Here is a 19906-nt window from a genome sequence, read left to right as displayed (position 1 = left end):
CCTCCCAATCTGTTCACTGAGCCCATGTCTTACTCATTGGGCGACCGTGGCTGCCGATTTGCACACTGCATGAAATTTAACAGCTACACAAATACTATTTCAGGATTTCTACAAGAAATTTCCAGTGCCGCCTTTAAAAGTTTTGAACAGTTTAATAGTGGATAAATGTGATAAGGGTTTGTTGAGCTGTGTTGATGAGATTAGATCTAAAGCTCTTCAATCGTGGTCTTTACAATCAACGTGGTATGGTAAAAATGGTCGAACTACACCTCTTGGACCACTCGATCAAAGATTCCACCCATTTCAAACTGTTTTAGAAGAATTCCAATATAAGGTAACCCTCTTAAAATATACTTCTGTATTTTCATTATCGTTACCATAAAAAAAAACCCAAAGATAGATGGCCGCGATAATCCAGGACATGTGGTGTTTTAAGTCAATCGGGTAATCGGCAGCCATTCAAATGTGCAATACGAGACACATCTCAAAAGCAATACTGGAATTTTGGCACAAGCTTTCCTTTCTTATGCCAAATAAAACAAGATTGACAAATAAATACGAGGCAAACACTCCTTTTTACGTGATTAGGTGGTATCTTGAGAAACAGAATATCTTGGAGTCTTCCACATGTTCATGTGGACGTACTGTTTCGTCGCTCCTGTCCGTCCAGACGTCGGTATGTGTCCGTTCACATATGTTTGTGGACACACTACAGGTCACATTTTTTTCCGATTTTGACGAAACTTAAAATATATCTATCACAACATGTTCAATAGAAGGCTTGATATCGCTTTAACTCCATACATCTTATCAAGGTGTTGTAAAACTCGCAGTTGTTGCTTCAGGAACATGGTATCCCAAAGATCTGTTTCTTTCGATATTGGCGCACATCGGACCGTGACTTCATGGATTATGGCCATGACTGATTTGTACGACTCCGAGGTTGATTAACCTTAAATTGTATGTTTATATCCCAAAGATCTCAGTTCCTTCTTTTTTTTAGATTGTTCTATATTCAACTCTTGCAAAATGCGGGCGTATCTTGCATGGCAACCGCTGGTTTATAGTCTGAATTTGGGTTGTAAAACGCTCATTTAAAAATGGATGTGTGTGTGTGTGCTGTTCGTCGAAAAATACATATAACGAATGCTATAATTCAAACACATAAGGCATACTTTTAAGAGCCAAAAAGTTCAATAAACACATATATTTCTAGACCACAGCACTCTATTATTTATGCTGGTTTACTATGATGAGAAGTCCCAAACTACGCCATATACTGATTGGTAACAACTGTCTGGAGAATATCAAGGGTGCTAATGATGTGCTCGATTTCGTTGATGACGAAGATTATTTTAAAATCGAGGATGTTCGAACAGATAAGAAACCATTCCAGTGTGCAGAAATATACTTTTGTCCAGGTAAGCGGGTAATTCCCTTTTAAAGCCGCAACAACATTCCAGGCTAAAAAGGAAAAGATAGAATTTCAGATTTATATACAATAAACGATAAACACAATTATTAGATTCGACCAACCCTAGCCTAAGTTATAGTCATATCATTATAAAGTATACATTTCTCGCCACGTCAAGAATATTTTACTGTTCAGAAAATGTGTCATTTTTTTAGCTCCCTCTCCAACACACCCACATCAAATAATAATGTATATTAATAGGTATCAATATATTATGTATTTCTGTTTTATTTTAGAACCGTGTTACGACTTGAAAAACCATGGTTTAGTCCATAAGGGCTATAACCGTAAGACCGATATAGAAAACCCCTGTTATGATTTAAAGAAGAACGACGAATGTGAATGGTTACCCGAAGCTAACACAAATATGAACGACTTAATGAAAAACAAACTCAATTATACGTGTAAATGTGAAGAAAATTATGAACAGGGATTTAAATGGAGTGTGGATTACAAGATATGCTTAGGTAAGTCAGTCATATGTAATAACCTTACTCATTAATTGGAAATTTTAATATTTTGTAAAGTACGTTAAACCCCATTTCATTTCATTTTCATTTTCATTCACAATGCTGGGTAGCTTTATCAATACATGTAGGTAGTATAGTTGTCTATGATTTTCACCGTTTTGTTGTCTTATGAGTTAGACAAGCGGGATAGTGAATTCCAACTATCAAAGGTTCTTTTACGTACACGCTATCGAGTGTATGGGACCTTGTGGTTTTTTCCCATCCGAACTTGACATGCTCTCAGTCCAGTACTGGAAACCCTGCACTCATAGGCGTACGGGCTCGATAACTGTTAGGTGGGGCAGAACCCGAAATGCCCGAAAAAATTTCGCGTTACACATGGCGGCGCCGTTATTATTCGACGGATTTGTAACCGAAATCCCACTCTATGCCGACCTGAATGCCAATCATCCAATCAGACTGACTATTGCAGCTGCATTCACAAATAATAATCTATGCCCGAAAAATGTCGCACAAAGTAGAGTGCCTCCAGACAATATGTTTTAATTCATTCATTTCAGTACAAATACGTGGTATCCAATAAAAAGAAAAGTAAAATTAGTGTTTCATTACATCTCTGGGAATTTATTTTGGCAACTAGATGAAATAATAATTTTCACGTTACCCGTCTGCCCGAAAAGTCAGATCGCCCGAAAGTTAGGCGGGGTGGATGTAATAACTATGTTAAAATTATGTTTATATAATAACTATATTAACATTATCTGTATGATATAAAGCTGTAATAATTATGTTAACATGAAATGATATAATATAATGACTGTATTAACATTGTGTTTGTGTAATAACTATATTAACATTATCTGTATGATATAAAGCTGTAATAATTATGTTAACATGAAATGATATCATAATATAACAACTATGTTAACATTATGTTTATGTGATATCATACGATGTAATATATATCATGTCATAAAGATGTAATAATTAATTATGTTTAACATAAAAGACGTAGATGAGTGTTTTGACCGTGAAGCTACCTGTCCTAAAGATCAAGTTTGCCAGAATACTAAAGGTGGATATTTGTGTCATTGTAAAAGAGGTTATAAATACAACATGGATACAGATGAGTGTGAAGAACATTTTGCATTACCAAAGGCCAAATTTGTGAGTCGGCGTAAAAAGCCGAAACCAGCGGGTAAATTATTTAATGTATTTTCTTTACAATTGACATAGAATGTTTTACTATATTTTACATGGACCTTAAACCTTAAGCAAAATGTGTGAGTCGGCGTAAAAAGCCGAAACCAGCGGGTAAATTATTTCATGTGTTTAATGTAGAAATATTGACAGAGAATGGCTTACTATATTTTACATAGGCCTTTAAAAAACCGTAAGCAGTGATTCTCAAACAAAATTCCCGAGGAGAGAACTTTCAAATCTATCGAGGTGAATATTTGTCACGGAAGGGGATTCATATTGGAAAAGAATAGTGCGCACATGTATTAAGAGAAAGAGAGAAATGGGGTCTAACGTCCACCGACACAGACTAGGTCATTTCAAGACTAACATATGGTTCCATTTTATTTCAATAATTCGCTTGTGGTTAAAGGACAATATTGGTGTCAGTCATTATAAAATATGTGATAGAACTGGTTAAATACATCCCAAATATAATTTTAACACAGAGATCATTGCTACGGGAGATGTGTCAATCTGTTTTACAGACCTAATGCGACATCCTTGTAGCGGCCAAGCGAATATTCACTGCGGATCAGTGTGGAGATGTGTATACAAGCACGTGAAGAAACGGGAAGTGACGCCAAACATGACAAACACGAGTTATCCTTCTATCCTTCTGATTGAATTAACGAGCGATAACAGACACGCGATCGAATTTCATTTCACTGATAATTGGCTGTCACTAGATAAGGGAAAACGAGACAAATAGAAAAATTCCGTGCATTCCCCCATTTTTATTCCTTTGTTTGCTTAGTATGTACATTTGGATAATATAATTGTTGGGTAAAGCCCTTTTTTAAATAACGTGATGTCGAACATCTATGGTCGTCCTCAAGATGTGAACTCATCCAATTTCTTTTTCCAGGATTGACATTTACGAAGCAATTAGAGATTTTGATTGGACTTGAAAATTCAGCACATGGTGTACCGTGTCATTTGTACTTGATCATTTGTACAGTAATTCTGTCCATTCAATCCTTCTTATGAAGTGATATAAGATTTGGCGGTCACAATTCGATCCAGATATTCACCAAGCATAAATGGTGTGACTTTTAGTACACTGTGTCATATACATATTGATATGTCCATTGATATGTAATATAATTCATACAGGTACTTGCATAACACACTATATAACTCCTGTTTAAGTATACAATTCATTCAGACATGTAGGCTACAGGTATTGTATAATTCACTGTACAATTCATACAGTGTCAGATAGTCATTCGCCACTGTCTGTAAAGCATTTAGTGATTGGAAACTATGAATAAGTCAGTTTGTTTAGTTTTCTTTTTTTTATTTTCAACGTATGTAATATAATATATAATAACAAAATAAAAATATTATAACAAAATTGAAACGTTATAACAAAAAAGAAACAAAACAGAAACGTTATAACAAAAAAGAAACAAAACAGAAACGTTATAACAAAATAGAAACGTTATAACAAAAGAAAACAATAAAAGTTACATTCATGTGTTCCCAGGGCCGTAACACATATAAAGCCCATCGACCACTAACTTTTCATTCAGTACTGCAAGAGAACACTATATGCCACTTATTATTTAAATTGTTCAGAAGCTTTAGATACTGCTTTATTTAATGATATTGTCGGCAGCAATATCACAGAAAGTCATGTCTCACGGTGGGTTTTGGGCATTATTTGTTTTTAACAAAATGTACATTTCTTCCCTCTCTTCAATATCGTTAATAATCCAGGTGATGATGTCATGTTAACAGGTGCCCTTGTCTGTGTTGCTGTAGATTTCTGTTTTGGGGTCGACATCATCATTTTATTTTGTTGATCTGTTGACTGGTCACTACACGAACCGTTGATCAAATTCTCTTTACAAAACGCCGAGTTGAGGAAATCGTGAAGACGATTTTTAATCTGTCTGTGGCGTCTATATAAAAAGCTGTCCTTTCTCTTCAGTGAAGCTCGCTTTAATCTAAATAATTCCATGTTTCTGTTTAAAAATCTTCTTCTAAAACAATGTTCAGTTGTGTTTCGAATATCAAGTGATACTTGCTGTAATGATATAATGATTTTTATAGACGTGTTAAAAATTAAAAATATGTAATATATAGCCACAATTAAGTCAGAGTAGATCAATTTGAATAAAATTTAGAACGAAATATTCCATATGATTCCGCTATATATTTAACCATTATTCTGGCGTATTGGGGCTCTCAACATTTATCAAGTCAACACGGATATTACCAAGTGTTATTTGTAGAAGAAAGAATAGACATTATTGTTATTTAACACTGATGGTTATAACGTTTCACTGGTACGCAGATACATTCGACAGGTATTCGTTGAGTCAAACCTACCTGAATTTTAATAGACGGTAGAGTATCACTATAAGAAACATCCATTAATTCCTCATTTTCAATACTTTCACAACCATCAGCAGGTGTTCGGGGAGGTAACTCTTCAAAAACTTGACAGCTCATGGTGCTATGATACTAAATAACGAGAGGAAATATTTGTGCGAACTGTTCGGAAAAAAAATAAATTAATGGTGAACACCTTTCACCCTCTCTTTATAACGAAGGCAACGGATTCCCGGCATGTTTGATCGTGAAGCCATATCATCTGATCACCGATCCAATCAAGTGGGCGGCGGAGATTAGCTTGATCCCTTACGAAGGATACCGCTGTAAGATTAAAAGTCTAAATGTGATTGGTGATTAATCCACTCACTATAGTTAAAAAGATAAAGAAAATCACTAGGGAGGCCATGGCTTAATTAAAGAGATTAATCAAAGAAACATGATTTTGCCGAGACAGTTTACCCGCCAACTTTAAACAAAACCCGTTTGAGATCGAAGCCATACTTTGATTAAACGATTTATACCGATTCGCATAACAAGTCAGTGGGAACCGGCACTCGATATTAATTGATCAAAAGGTTCCATTTTAAATCAGGATAGCATACTAGATCCATTGAAAGTAAGAAAACTATGCAGCCCTCTCAACTAATTTCCTATAGCTTACACCAATCTAACATGCTCGGCGTCTCGTCTGACTCAGATATAATGCCACCAGCGGCAGACACAGTCGTATAAACCCTTCCTTGTTATAACTCCCAGCTTTAGTCTTCTTCAGCGACGATGTTTAAAATAACGTTCATAATATCTTCGATTACATATCAGTTAATGATTTACCTGTGACATCCGTCAGCACTGCAACCCAGAAATGCTTGCATGGAACACCAAGGATGAGTTTGTCAGCGGTTTGTTTATTTCATCCTGACAACACAAAAGCGTATATAAGATTCAGCGTTATTATATTAGTCTCGGCCAAGTTAGTCATTAATTTCGAGACTAATTATATGGTTCAGGACCATGAAAATTAATATGCTGCTGGTCACGCACTATGACCTTCCTTATGATCTGATTCTGAAGTGCACATAGTTTTAATCATACGAACAAATCACAACACTGGATTTCCAAACCCTGGTCTGTGATACATGTAGATACCTAGATTCGTAATTCTCGCGTATGTCCAGATCTTCAGTTATGGTATATATATAGGGCTAGAAGGGGTCTAAAATGATATAAAACTCAAAACAGTGTATTTAAAAAGTACGATATGGTTTAATGGAGGAAAACAATAAAAAAAAATATTATAAATTACAAAATATAGCCTAGGCCTACAATTCAAAGAAGAAAAAAAAATTCTTGATAAACAGTGAAAGTTTTAAGGGAAAAGTATACAGTTTTTACAAATTTGTCAAGGAAGGCGATTTTAAATGTGTCATAAATTCCTTATCTAGTAAACAAGAATACAATTTTAACAAGAGAATGATATCCATGTTGCTCACAGTCTGAAAAGCAATAAAAATAAGCCCGCTGGGTTACAGCGAGAAAATCACCAATTCTCATTTTGCTGTTTCAACCAATATTGAAAGAACACATTAAACTAGGTGAAAGAAATGAAATAGGGATTAACGTTTTACTCTTATCAAATTCCAAATGACAGGTGTTCTTCCATGTGCACGCCCTTCTGTACACATCTGGACCTCGTTTTTTGTACCATCTAAACAACTAGACACTTTCCTTGAGAGGCGAAAGAACAATCATCATCATAATGAATGGATCCTATTTTTACAATGGTTAAAGTCTTGATGTCTTTACATTTTATAATAATGAATATATTTGAGAAAGGAAATGAAAATATAGCTCTAATATTCATCTCTGAATTTATTAAAACGTTCACCTATAAAACATAAATACATTACTGTATATATTAAAATAATTTCTAAGAATACTATATAAAATGAAATAGGAAATGAAGGTTCATATTTTACATTGTTTCCAATACTGAAATGGGGCATAAACCTCCTACTTTTCTGCAATTTACAATCAGACAGTTAATATGTTTGATAATGGTTCAAACAAATTCATGTGGTTCATTTGAAGTAAAAATTTACATATTTAAAAATTCATGGAGTAGGTTTTAAATAAAGGGAGAGGGATATTAGTTGATATTCTCTTTGGTGCTTGGAAGGCTTTGGTTTAAGTTCAGTGAGCGGTAATTGTTTGAGAATTTGATATATATATGTACAAATTTAATTATTTATGTTTTATCATATTTCTGGTAAAAATAAAATACATATATTACCAGTAGTTCAAACATATACCACCCGGAAGTCCAAAGCCACAAGATAAACAGAAGAATCTTATAATCCCTTTATTTATACACACATTGAAAATTTAATGAGCTAATTTTGTTATTAATTGTGAATATTTACAAATTATAGTATTAACAAGATCTTATTGCACGGATTATAAGAAGAATTTGCTTTGATTATAATCCTGTATAAAAAGACAATAAGCTTTGTCATGGAAAGTTCATGGGGCGGGACAGAAGGTGCATAGAGACTTTGGTATGTTGGGTTATAAAGTTTTACAGACAAGAGCAGGCTAGGTATATATAAACTCATATATGTAAATAAGGCTATATGAAAAGCTAAGCCAAACAGTAAACAAAGATAAAAATAGATTTATGACCAATAGGATCTATATATGTCGCTGAATTACCCTTTCACTATTTAAAATCCAACTACATGTAATATTGATCAAACCTGCATTAAAACAGGAACTTATTTTATGATATCAATACAATTTACTTGAATTAAATGATTTCTTCTGTTGAATTGAAATTTATTTTTTGTTTAAGTTTTAGCTGTACATGTAAATGTTTTTATTTACATGCGAAATATGTAAAATTGTTTTATTTTCTTTCTTGGTACCATGGACGTATATTACAGTCTATGTTGGTACATGTAGCTACATAATATATTGGTACTTTGGTTTTATTTTCCTAACATTCAAAGACACAATAGAGGCATACAATCATGGTACCAGTATATAATAATGGCCTAGAAATATCAAATTACGATGTTTGTGTGTGAAGTAAATTCTGTAATTCGAATTTTGGAAATCCAGACACATTAACAACATGTGGATAGAAATTAATTTAAACTACATTTTCCTGCGGCTAAATAAACCAATAAAACCTAAAAGCACAATTTGTCAGAGGTGAAGATTGTATTTTTAATGGTTTTTGCATAGGGATTAAAAAATCTCAGCAGAATAACAATTGTCATAAAGCACATCCAATGTACATGTGACTACAGCTGTATGGTACATACATGAACATGTGACTACAACTGTATGGTACATACATGTACATGTGACTGCAGCTGTATGATATGTACATGTTACTACAGCTGTATGGTACATACATGTACATGTGACTGCAGCTGTACATCTAACAACATGTACAACTGTACATATTACTGATTAAGTACCCCATAACACTTTACATATTCTTTATGAACAGGGTCCCTGGTTTAAAATATTTACAATTGATGTTCTAAATTAATATATACAATTTATTAAAAATATATATTTCATAGCAATCTTGATATAGTTAGTTACATGTAAATTTTGGATGCAAGTGTAGAATGCATTGTATATTACCATGATACACCAGAATGTATTCTGATAATGAAGCACACAATCATTTACCCTGTAACTTACATGATTATAACAATTTTGATTTGGGATAAAGTTTAAAAATACAACCACAAATACATGTATGTAGTTAAATAAAATAAAATTTCAGCTAAAACAATATTTACACCTTACAGGTGTTTACTCTGATATAGATCTATATGTACATACAGATGGAATATAATGTAGGTCTGTATGTACATACACATGGAATATATGTAGATCAGTATGTACATACACATGGAATACAGCGGATTAAATGAGACACATCAATCAAAAATTTAAATTCAGTTCTCAAACACCTTTAAATTAGTATGTATCTATATAAATAAAACCAAAGATGTATGTTCGCCCATAACACTTCCTGGCCGCAATCCACCCCCACATATATCGTATATGGTATCAAATTAACCAGCATGACCCTGCGACTGTTTTAGGCCATGATTTATGAAAGTTAAAGTCACAGATCTTGGGAACTGGGCAGATCTTGGGCCACATGCAAAGCCGGGTGTCCAGCTAGTATGACATAAAATCCAAGACTGACAAATCAGTTCTTTACTGAGAGTACAGCAGAGGGGTGGAAGAATTGCTGTACAGTGCAGGCAGGATCGGATCTCGGAGAACGTTAGATTGGAGACGGTCCTGCATATATGACGTCATATTTGGATTGTGTGTTAGGGTAAGGGTTAGGCTTGGTCCTGGGTTAGTGTTAGCGCTAGCCCTGTTTACATCTCGCGACTTTGGCGAAATCTGCAGGTCCTAACATAACCCTTACTGTAATGTCATATGTGCAGGACTGACTCCGATCTAGCGTTCTCCTCGAATCTCAGTGATACAGTTGGGGATAAAAGGAAATAAGTATATGTAATATTCCCTTTTCTTCTACCGAATACATTTACATCTATCTTAAAAACTTGACATGATATACCGTTTTGAAGTTGGCATACATGTAAACTATAACATAAAATTACAGATACAAAATGAGGGAATTGAAATGGGATGTTAGGGGAATAAAAAAATATAGTCATTTTTTAGAACAACAACAAACATGTTAAAAACAAATTCCTTTTTTCCTTTTGTTCAAGATTTGAAATATGAGGAGTAAAACATGTGTCTCATTTATAGCTGATCACATACATGTATACCAGGTACATATCAATAATATCATTGTTCTTAGACCTTAATCAACAATGCAGATTTTAACACCCATAAAATGTTTCAGGGTGAAATCAAAAAGACGTCTTAAAAGTTAAAATAAAAATGGAATGTTTATATAATATACATACTATATTTTATAAGACACATTCCTGGAATTATCATAAAATATGGAATGATCAAATACTATATAATATATACAAACTGTAGTCCATAATACACATTCCTGGAATTATCGTAAAATAAGGAACGATTATAATGAATATTACACTATGCACTTTCTGAATATTTTACACGTGGTATATATCTTTGCAGATATTTTTTTTTTATATAAAGCTTTCACTCATTTCTTCATTCCCAAATTGAAATCTGGGTTGATATTGTTGTGTCTGATCACTTTGTATATAAGTAGTGTCATTACCCCGAAGAGCACGTCCATTACTGCTGCCTTTATGTATCTGAGGTCCTCTTAAATGACCATTAGAGTTATGTTCTCTTGGTCTTGGTTGTTTTCCCTGATTGAGTCCAGAATTATTGTGTAACATTTTATTAACAAATTCCTTATGTTTTGTTAATATATCATCACCATCATCTTCATGATGGAATCCAAGATTTTCACGTGGCGTTGAAACTGAAGCATTATAAGCACCCTTTTGTTGTATCTCCATATTATGATGATTATCTTTGTAGTAAGCATCACTTTCATTACCATGGTAACCACTATCAGCACCTGCTGAGCTTGCTGCCGTAGAGTAGGAAGACCGTTCAGATTCTGTCCCATTGATTCGAAGGGATTGGAATGATTCTGCGTCTTTGTTATCATACAAATTGTGGGTTCTCCCCATAATCTGCACGTCGGGATACAAACTTGAAGCATTCTCTTGTTGTGGAGGATTTCTGTAACTTTTATCACCTCTACGGTTGTTGGTATATTCATTATTTCGTTGTAATTTAGCATTATGATTGGACTCACTATATCCTGAAGCACCATAAGAATTAGAATATCCTGAAGCACCTCGTGGAGAAGGCGGTGCAGCCATACCACCACCCATTACAGACGGGGATACTTCATCCAATTCAATTGCATTTTCAAATCCTTCCCGCGTACTTGAATGAAAATTATCTCCAGGTTTTTGTGGCTTTTGTCGTTTTTTCCTGCGGAAACTTTCATAGAGACGCCCAGCTTGTGCGTAACTGTAATTACTCTGCGGTGCCGTTTCACCAATATTTTCTAATGGCGTTACTTCATTCACTGTCCATCCGGGTAAAACATCGCGAATTTCATCTAAAAATGAAAGAAATGAGAATGCATTTAATATAAATATCAACCAATGGCATTGATCGAACAAAGCACCATTTTGCATGTACCACAGCTATGCACTGACAGGGCAGTTTGGGGTGTAAGTGCTAAAGGTTTAAATTCTAATGTAACTTTTAAACATGAAACACGTAAGACAAGGAACTAAGCATGCCCTCCTGGAATTCTGAGATATTATCGAAATTTGAATTCTGTCAATCGATATGCAATTCTCCAAGTTAAACATTGTACTTCGTGTCGAACTGAAGAACAACAACAAGATGCATAACAGTTGGGGGCAATTGACAGGAATAGACTGAGAAGGAGCCTATGCGTATGTTAGCATCAGTGGCTCCTAAAGAAGTTAATGTTAACACATAGTTTGGGGGTGCTTTCTTGTCTTGAATTTACGTTGTTTTTGATGAATTGGTAAGATTGCCAAAAACGAAATTGGTGCATAACTAGAAACATCCCAATATACATGTATAGAATCCTCATTTACAGTCAATTTATTTTTTTTTTTTTAAAAATCATGCCCAGATGGAGCAATACCGTAGGATCTCCTTGTAAAGTGGGAACCTCTCACAGGGCCAGGATCTGGGAACTCAGCCCTCAATCCATCCCTGTGTGTTGATACATGTATATTATCATGATAGATTAAAGTTTGAAATCTCTTGTACCTCCTTGTACTGGATAATTTGAAGGTCTAGGTGGGGCATAAGGCAAAGGTGCTTTTACTTCAATTTCATCCACATCTATATCCTCAAACTGAAACTGTATATCCATCACTCCTGTCTGTAAAAAATATCATTTTCTTTGATAGGCATTTAGTAAGTGAACATATTAACTCATGGTAAAATTTTATGGATAAACAATTACCAAGTTTAATATTAAGCGATGTTTCGACGAGGATACTCTCATCTTTATTGAGCAAATGATACAGATATCATTCACATCTGAATCATCTGCTTGATAAAGACGAGAGTATCTTCATTGAAATGTCGCTTAGTATTAAACTCAGTAATTGTGCGTCAATAAATTGTATCTTGCGTTAATATTAAATCATAATTAAAGGGTAATTCAAGTTATTTCAGATGTGGCACAGTATTATGAAAACATTTCTGCATTTTTCGGAAAAGCTCAAATTATCCACTGTTTAACATAAGGTAAAATGTACTCAAATAAAACATCCTACTGTTCTGCTCCTACTGGGCTAATGAAGACAGGCATACACCATATAGTGTGCTATGAGGTACATTTTGCTCTGGCAATGGCGCTACGGCCTACTGTTGTATCGAATTCCAACTGCCAAGGGATTTTTTACATGCGCTCCAATGTGTACACAGGACCTGTTATCAGGCCCTCCGTCCTGCACCACTGACAAGGGGAAACCATGCTGGAAAATCTCAGTGAACTTTCTCTGCCAACACCGGGAGCGAACTTGTGACCTCCCGGCTAGCGGGCCAGTGTCTTACTCACTTAGCCACCATGGCTTCCCAATTAAAAGGTGGCCTATCTAAATATTATCTGTGGTGATAATTTTGTATCCTTATCCTATTTATATTGTTTGCAGCAGATGCATCTGAACAATTTTGGGACTGATATTCCTTATAGAAATTCAACTTTCACAAAAATGGATAGGATTCATCAAACTCACAAATGACGTTCAGACTTTAATTGTCATTTGATTATTGTCTTTCATCAATAAGTTACCATGTGTAGACCAAACGAACAATGATATCTTTTTAAATTAATCAAAGTAGTTAAATTAAAATACCTTTCGTTTACCAGTGTCCTTAGGTCCAGGATAACGAACAATCAATTCTCCATATTGCCAATTAGCGTAGCGTAATTTTGAGTGAATCAGTTGTATAACATCGTCCAAGTCCAAGCCATCCTTAAACACGTCATAATGCATTCTTTCCAGCAAGGATCCAAATTTAAACTAAGAAAAAAGAAGGAAGACATTAAATATATTGAAATAAATCAGTCAGTTGATTTACGTACAATTGTTTCTTTAATAAATTTGGCAGTGTTGTTGTGTTTGAATAATCAAAACATGTCAATTCTTTGCCATTTCATAATGAAAAGCTACATATATTTAACTACTTAAACCAACTAATGGAATTTTGTTATGTCATGTAAAACGTTTAATTTATTATGTAATAATAAAATATAAACAGAATTTATATGTAATGTAATAATAAAACGTATAATGGGTATATAATAAAAAGCACATGTAATGTAATAAACCTAATAAATACAGTGTAATACATGATAAGTTTCTGTACTAATTTTTGTAACATGTATATGATCTTACCCGTAATAGAAAAGGCTCTTCTCTATTCATAGCAGCTTTGGCAGCATCAACACCCATTTGTATTCTTCCTAGTATCTTTGGATGTGTTTGATTTATCAAAAGAACCCAGTTTACTGAAATTTTTAAAAGAGAAAAAGGTCTATAAATTTTTAGAAACAGAAGAACACATATACATGTACATTGTATATCATCTATGCAAAGTTGAAAGATTGTATCCTGATTTTAGAAACTTGTTTAGGTGGATCACATCTATGCAAAACACTTTTTTGAAAGAGTAGCAATGTGTGGACAAACCATTGAACATGTATGCTTGTAGCTCCAGCTAACAACCTTTTCTCAAATCATACAATAAAAAATATTTTATTCTACAGAAGTTTGTTAGTACTTCTGTTGAGAAGGGACAACCCAATCTTCTAATTAGCAATAAGCAAACTTTCAATTTGTAGGCAACCTAGTGGGTGGATCAGACAGGGCTCATCTAATGACTTAGTAAGGTCCTGGCTCACAAACCAGGATATATTTTAAGGAATGTAGAAATAAGCCACATGTATTTATTACCATGTACTTACCAGTATTTATACATAAACCACATCCTGTGTCCCCGTATCCAAAACCTTCACCACTTTCTGATGTTGGTTGTAGCACTAATGGTCTTTTTAATAATTCATTTTTAAACAGATCTAACTCCTCAACAGTTTCCATACGATATATCCTTTAATCAATAGAAACAATTGTTAAAATGATTCAGATTTCCAAGAGATGGACAGAGAATAGACTACATGTATGATGACATTCCCATGACAGATTGACAAAACTCAAAATCATCTTTTTTTAAAAGTTTTTCCAAGGCATTTTTCTTTAAAGTACAAATGTACACTTAAAATATAGATATATATTTGTTTTCCCTTCTGTTAAGATTTAACCATTTTTAAATTAAGAATGGTGAGAATGACACTTAGTAATATGTTCACACTAGCATGGGAACATTCATCTTATGGGGAACATTGTGAGACTGACACACATGAATATGGTGTACATGGGTAATACTAGTACGGCAGATAAATGGGAATATAGTAGGGCTGATAAGAGAAAGAGAAATGGGGTTTAACGTCCACTCGACACAAACTAGGTCATTTCGGGACTAACATATGGTTTAATTTTATTTCAATAATTCACTTGCGCGTAGGGGTCTTAAGCAGTGGGAGGAAACCGGAGGACCCGTAGAAAACCCACGAGGTTGGACAGGCGACCCTAATCCTTGTCACGTAGTAGGGCTGATAACCAAGAACCTAGTGAGACAAATTAATGGGAATATAGTAGGGCTGATAAGCAGGAACCTAGGGAGACAAATTAATGGGAATATAGTAGGACTGATAAATGGGAACCTAGTGAGATATATTTATGGGAGGAAGGTAGATACAATGCATGGGAATATGGTTGGCAAAGACATGGGAAAACATAATGGACAGAGACATGGGAAACACGGAGGATAGAGACATGAGAACACAGTGGGACAGAGCCAGATCAGTGAGAACATGTCTTAACTAAGTAATATGAAAGGGTGAGACTAACGCTTACACAGATAGTATCCTGTCATTGTGCATTTACTAAATATATTTACACATTGTTCAAAAAAGTTATTTATATCTTCATATCTTATCATAGATATATGTCATACATGTACATGAATAGTACACCTACCTTTTTCTTGGTATAACATTAGCCAGTCCAGCAGCGGATTCCACTCCATCCCCTTTCTTTGTTGGACGCACCAAATGAAATAAAACACCTTGATTATGAAAAACACTTTCTTCGCTGGCTAAATATATGGCTGTTGGAAAACCCTCCATGATTATAGAATTCCTGTAAACAGAAATAATAACATTTGTTTTTAAACCTATTAGAATGGAGTTTAACATTTTGTTTTTATCAGGTCTTGCGGGGTGGGGGAAATATATACATGTATATTGCCAGTATTCTAAGCATGTACACATACTCTTATTAACAAATTGACTTCAATGTTCACATGAGGTTTGACCAGATACTTTCTACATGTGCATGTGAAAATTAAAATAAAATCAAAGCTGCAAACACATAATAAACATCTATTTGATCTTCATTTGTTAAACATACATTATGCAAGAGCTAAATCTGCATGCCTATTGTAGGTCTTTCTTTAGGTCTGAAATGTTTTCTAAATTAATTAATTATTAATTAGACATTAATTAACTTATCCAGGCCATAATCAACTCTCGATGGCATCGGATTTCTCTGATATTAAATAGATTAGAAGAGTTCAACGATATTTTGATTTAAGCTAAAAATGGAGGAGCGAGACTTAGCTTCGATCAACTAGTAAGGTGGTTGAAATTATGGCACACGTCTTGTCAAACCTTCAATAGCTAATATCTTCGCTCGCAATAGAGTAATTTGAATGAAATTTTCAAATTATTAATTTTACATTATCTATTTTTGAACTACATGTATTATAGCAAGAATGGCTAGCTCTTTATCTAAATCTTACACAACGTATCTTTAAATCTACTGAATTGCCTCAAACTGGAGAGATGACTGGCTCTTGTTTTAAAATTTATTTAAAGTCAGGTTTAAATTTTGGTTATGACATATATGTACAAAGCTGCACATTTGTGAGTTGAGAAAAAAATTTATTTTTTATTTTTAAAGGTTTATTTGAAGGTCAATTTCATGTTTATAATTACTTCTGCATTCCACAAACATTCCACATTTAATCAGGTGAAAAAGAAACTTAGCAAATAATTAGTAATTCATTCACCAACAAGATCATCAGTTATGATAATTGCGATATTCAAATTTTGCAAATTCTTTTCATCTTGTAAACTTCTGATTGATTGCTGTATTCAAAACAACATAAAAAAAATAGACTATAAGAAGTCCATTGCAGGTAGATGTATCTACATGTACAACAATGCAATTATTTTAAATATTCTTTAAAGAATTTATGTAGGCCAGACTTTTAAGAATCTGTCAACCATTCCCATCACGTATATTGCAGTAAATAGAAATTGGGGAGTCATGGTGGCTCATTGAATAAGATGGCTCAGCGGTACTGGGTGGAGGGTAGAGGACATAAACCCCATTTCATTTCAACTTTGGTACATGTTGTATATGTTTTTACCAGTAATTGTCTAGTCTCAATCGCTCAAGGCTAAATTTGCTCTGATTTGAATACAAACAATATTAGCCTGGACAGAAAAAAAAATATCCATTTTCTATTATGGTAACTGGCTTTCTGACTGTTTATGTTTAAGTTCATGCAATGATCTTGGTTCAACAGTCAACATTGTATTCTGCATACTGTATTTGAACATTCGAATAAAGGGTAATGGCTGTTCTTCCAGAATCTCTGACCTTCGATCCTGTATGCAGATTTGGTGCTATTTTGTCCAGATTAGTATTTGTCAGTTAAAGAAGACAATTTTCGCTGGATTGATGGATACCAACAATCGCCAATAAAGAAATTGTCAAATTAAAAGTATCACTCATGAATATAAATATTCCCAATTTTTAATATGTCATAATGTACAATCCCAACCCAAATCCTACACTATCCCACCACCCACCAAGCATTACACATCTCACCATTATTATGAAGAATAGGTCAATTCATGTTATCACTTCAGGTTAAGGAATATGGATATCTATGATAACTAATAAATGATATAAAACTCAGTATTTGATACAAAAGAATTTAACACATATTTCGACACAGACAGGCTGGTCTTATTATTCATATCAAAATAGCCACCAAATAAGTTAGGACCTACTGTATGAACCGTTTATTTTTAAATCAGAGATTTCAATTTACACCTAAACTGAGCAATAAACAATTGGAAAACACTAGTAAAACCATAAGAGATTCAAAGAATGCAATACTTTAATAAAACTGCAACACAATAATATGGACAGAAATCAAAAAGAGAGAGTTTAAGTCCACTCGACACAAACTAGGTCATTTTGGGACTAACACATGGTTTAATTATATTTCAATAATTCGCTTGCGTGTGGGGGTCTTTAGCAGTGGGAGGAAACCGGAGGATCCAGAGAAAACACGTGAGGTTGGACAGGCAACCCTACTCCTTGTCAATTATAACTGGGGAATCGAAACCCCGCCAGTTGACTCAATGACAGACCTATGATAAAGCGCGCACGTGCTAACCATTCGGCCATCCAACCCCCAATCCCCCCCCCCCCCAGAAATCAAAATAAAGACTCATTTAAATAAATTTCAAAGAATATATACAATGTACAAGTAGAGTTTGATATTCAATATTCAATATACTATATATAATAGATGCAGCTGTTGAATCAATGTGGCTCAGTAAGTAAGACACTGGCACGCTAACCAAGAGGTCACAGGTTCGCTCACAGTGTTGGCAGAGACCCTTGTCAGCAGTGACAAGGAACAGTGTATACTCGTGGCTGCATGTAAAAGAACTATTGACAGTTGGAATTCGAAATAAGAGTTGGCTGTAGTGTTGCTGTCCGGGCAAAATATCAGTACAGGCTCTCCATTTTCCCCCTTTTAGTCTTAGGTTTGTATGTGGATTATGGGTTAGGGTTAGTGCCCATTAACTTGGGATTGAAAAATGCACGCTTCGCCCCACAAGCATCACACCATTGTTTTCTCAAAGAGATTTTCCATTTCTGATATCATCTTTGTGAAAAAAGGGCCACCTAAAAAATTAGTCAGATAAGCAAACAATGCCAAGAGAGAGAGAGAGAAATGGGGTTTAATGTCCACTCGACACAAACTAGGTCATTTCGGGACTAACATATGGTTTAATTTTATTTACATAATTCTCTTGCGCGTAGGGGTCTTTAGCAGTGGGAGGAAACCGGAGGACCCGGAGAAAACCCACGAGGTTGGACAGGCGACCCTACTCCTTGTCACGGACAACCGGGGATTCGAAACCACGCCAGTCGACTCAATGACAGACTTTATGATACAGCGCGCACACGCTAACCATTCAGCCATCCAAAAACAATGCCAAATATCCCTCATAGTCTGGTTGGTGCCGAAAGTAGGAAATTAATAACCCCCTTTCCTTTTATTTCATTTCAGAAGTAGATGTACAATTTTCAATTAAGACCGACTTAAAATCCCGCAAAACAAATCAAAACATAAAAAGCAAGGAATAAGACAATTCTATTTTGGACCCACATCAAAAAGGTCTAGCCATTTTAAAATGTAGTCTGACCCAATTTCAATAAAGATAGACCATACTAGCCATTTCATTAATATGTCTGGATTCACCACAAAACCAGCTACACAGGTGCGTTAAAATAAGAAAACCTCTGTTAAAAATGTCCAAAATAACCTAATTCATCTCTGTCCTCATCCATCATCTTGGCCCTTACAATTAATAATGTGACAATTCAAAATTCAAATACATTTATTTTTATTCTCCTCCAGTGTTCTTCAAAAAGTATGATATATTACTGGACAATATAACTTTTTGTGAATTGCGACATATTATAAGCTACCGGTAATATAATCGGCCATATTTTTGTTGTTAACAATCGAACAAATTCAAACGAGAAAGAAATATCGGTGATATTTTTGTACGGTTAGTGTCGACCATATTCAAAATAACAAATCAAAGATTTTTACCTCGATTTAATTCTCAGTTATAATTCAGTAAATAAGTTCCTCTTTTACATCCTTTTAATTCAGTTTTTTTAACCACAAGACCAGCTTAAAATTTCCTATAACGGCCATTATATGTATATTCATTTGCGACGTTACAGGTAAGTTTAATAGATAAACTAGGTCACATTCTTCAGGTATTATGTCACACCGTTGGTTTTGGCTACCTCTGTTATTTTGCCCTACGCGTAAAATTACACGTTTACCTGTGCACATTGGCAGTTCGACACCA

At 34.5% G+C, this 19906-nt stretch overlaps 1 protein-coding gene across 1 annotated transcript; it reads right to left on the bottom strand.

The window, feature by feature from the left end:
• Positions 1–6769: 6769 nt before the first annotated feature.
• On the bottom strand, positions 6770–19906 carry LOC126831501 (uncharacterized). The gene is made up of 7 exons (XM_050562024.2): positions 19639–19906; positions 15687–15848; positions 14555–14697; positions 13986–14098; positions 13443–13610; positions 12346–12460; positions 6770–11653 (listed from the first exon to the last, which is right to left on the bottom strand). Exons 2-7 carry the CDS (start codon positions 15833–15835, stop codon positions 10695–10697), a joined length of 1647 nt encoding a protein of 548 aa, XP_050417981.1. The 5' UTR covers positions 15836–15848; positions 19639–19906; the 3' UTR covers positions 6770–10694.

This window comes from Patella vulgata, chromosome 9, assembly GCF_932274485.2.
Source record: "Patella vulgata chromosome 9, xgPatVulg1.2, whole genome shotgun sequence".
NCBI lineage: Eukaryota > Metazoa > Mollusca > Gastropoda > Patellidae > Patella > Patella vulgata.
Note: the sequence above shows the minus strand (reverse complement) of the source record. Positions and strands in the feature narration are given on the sequence as shown.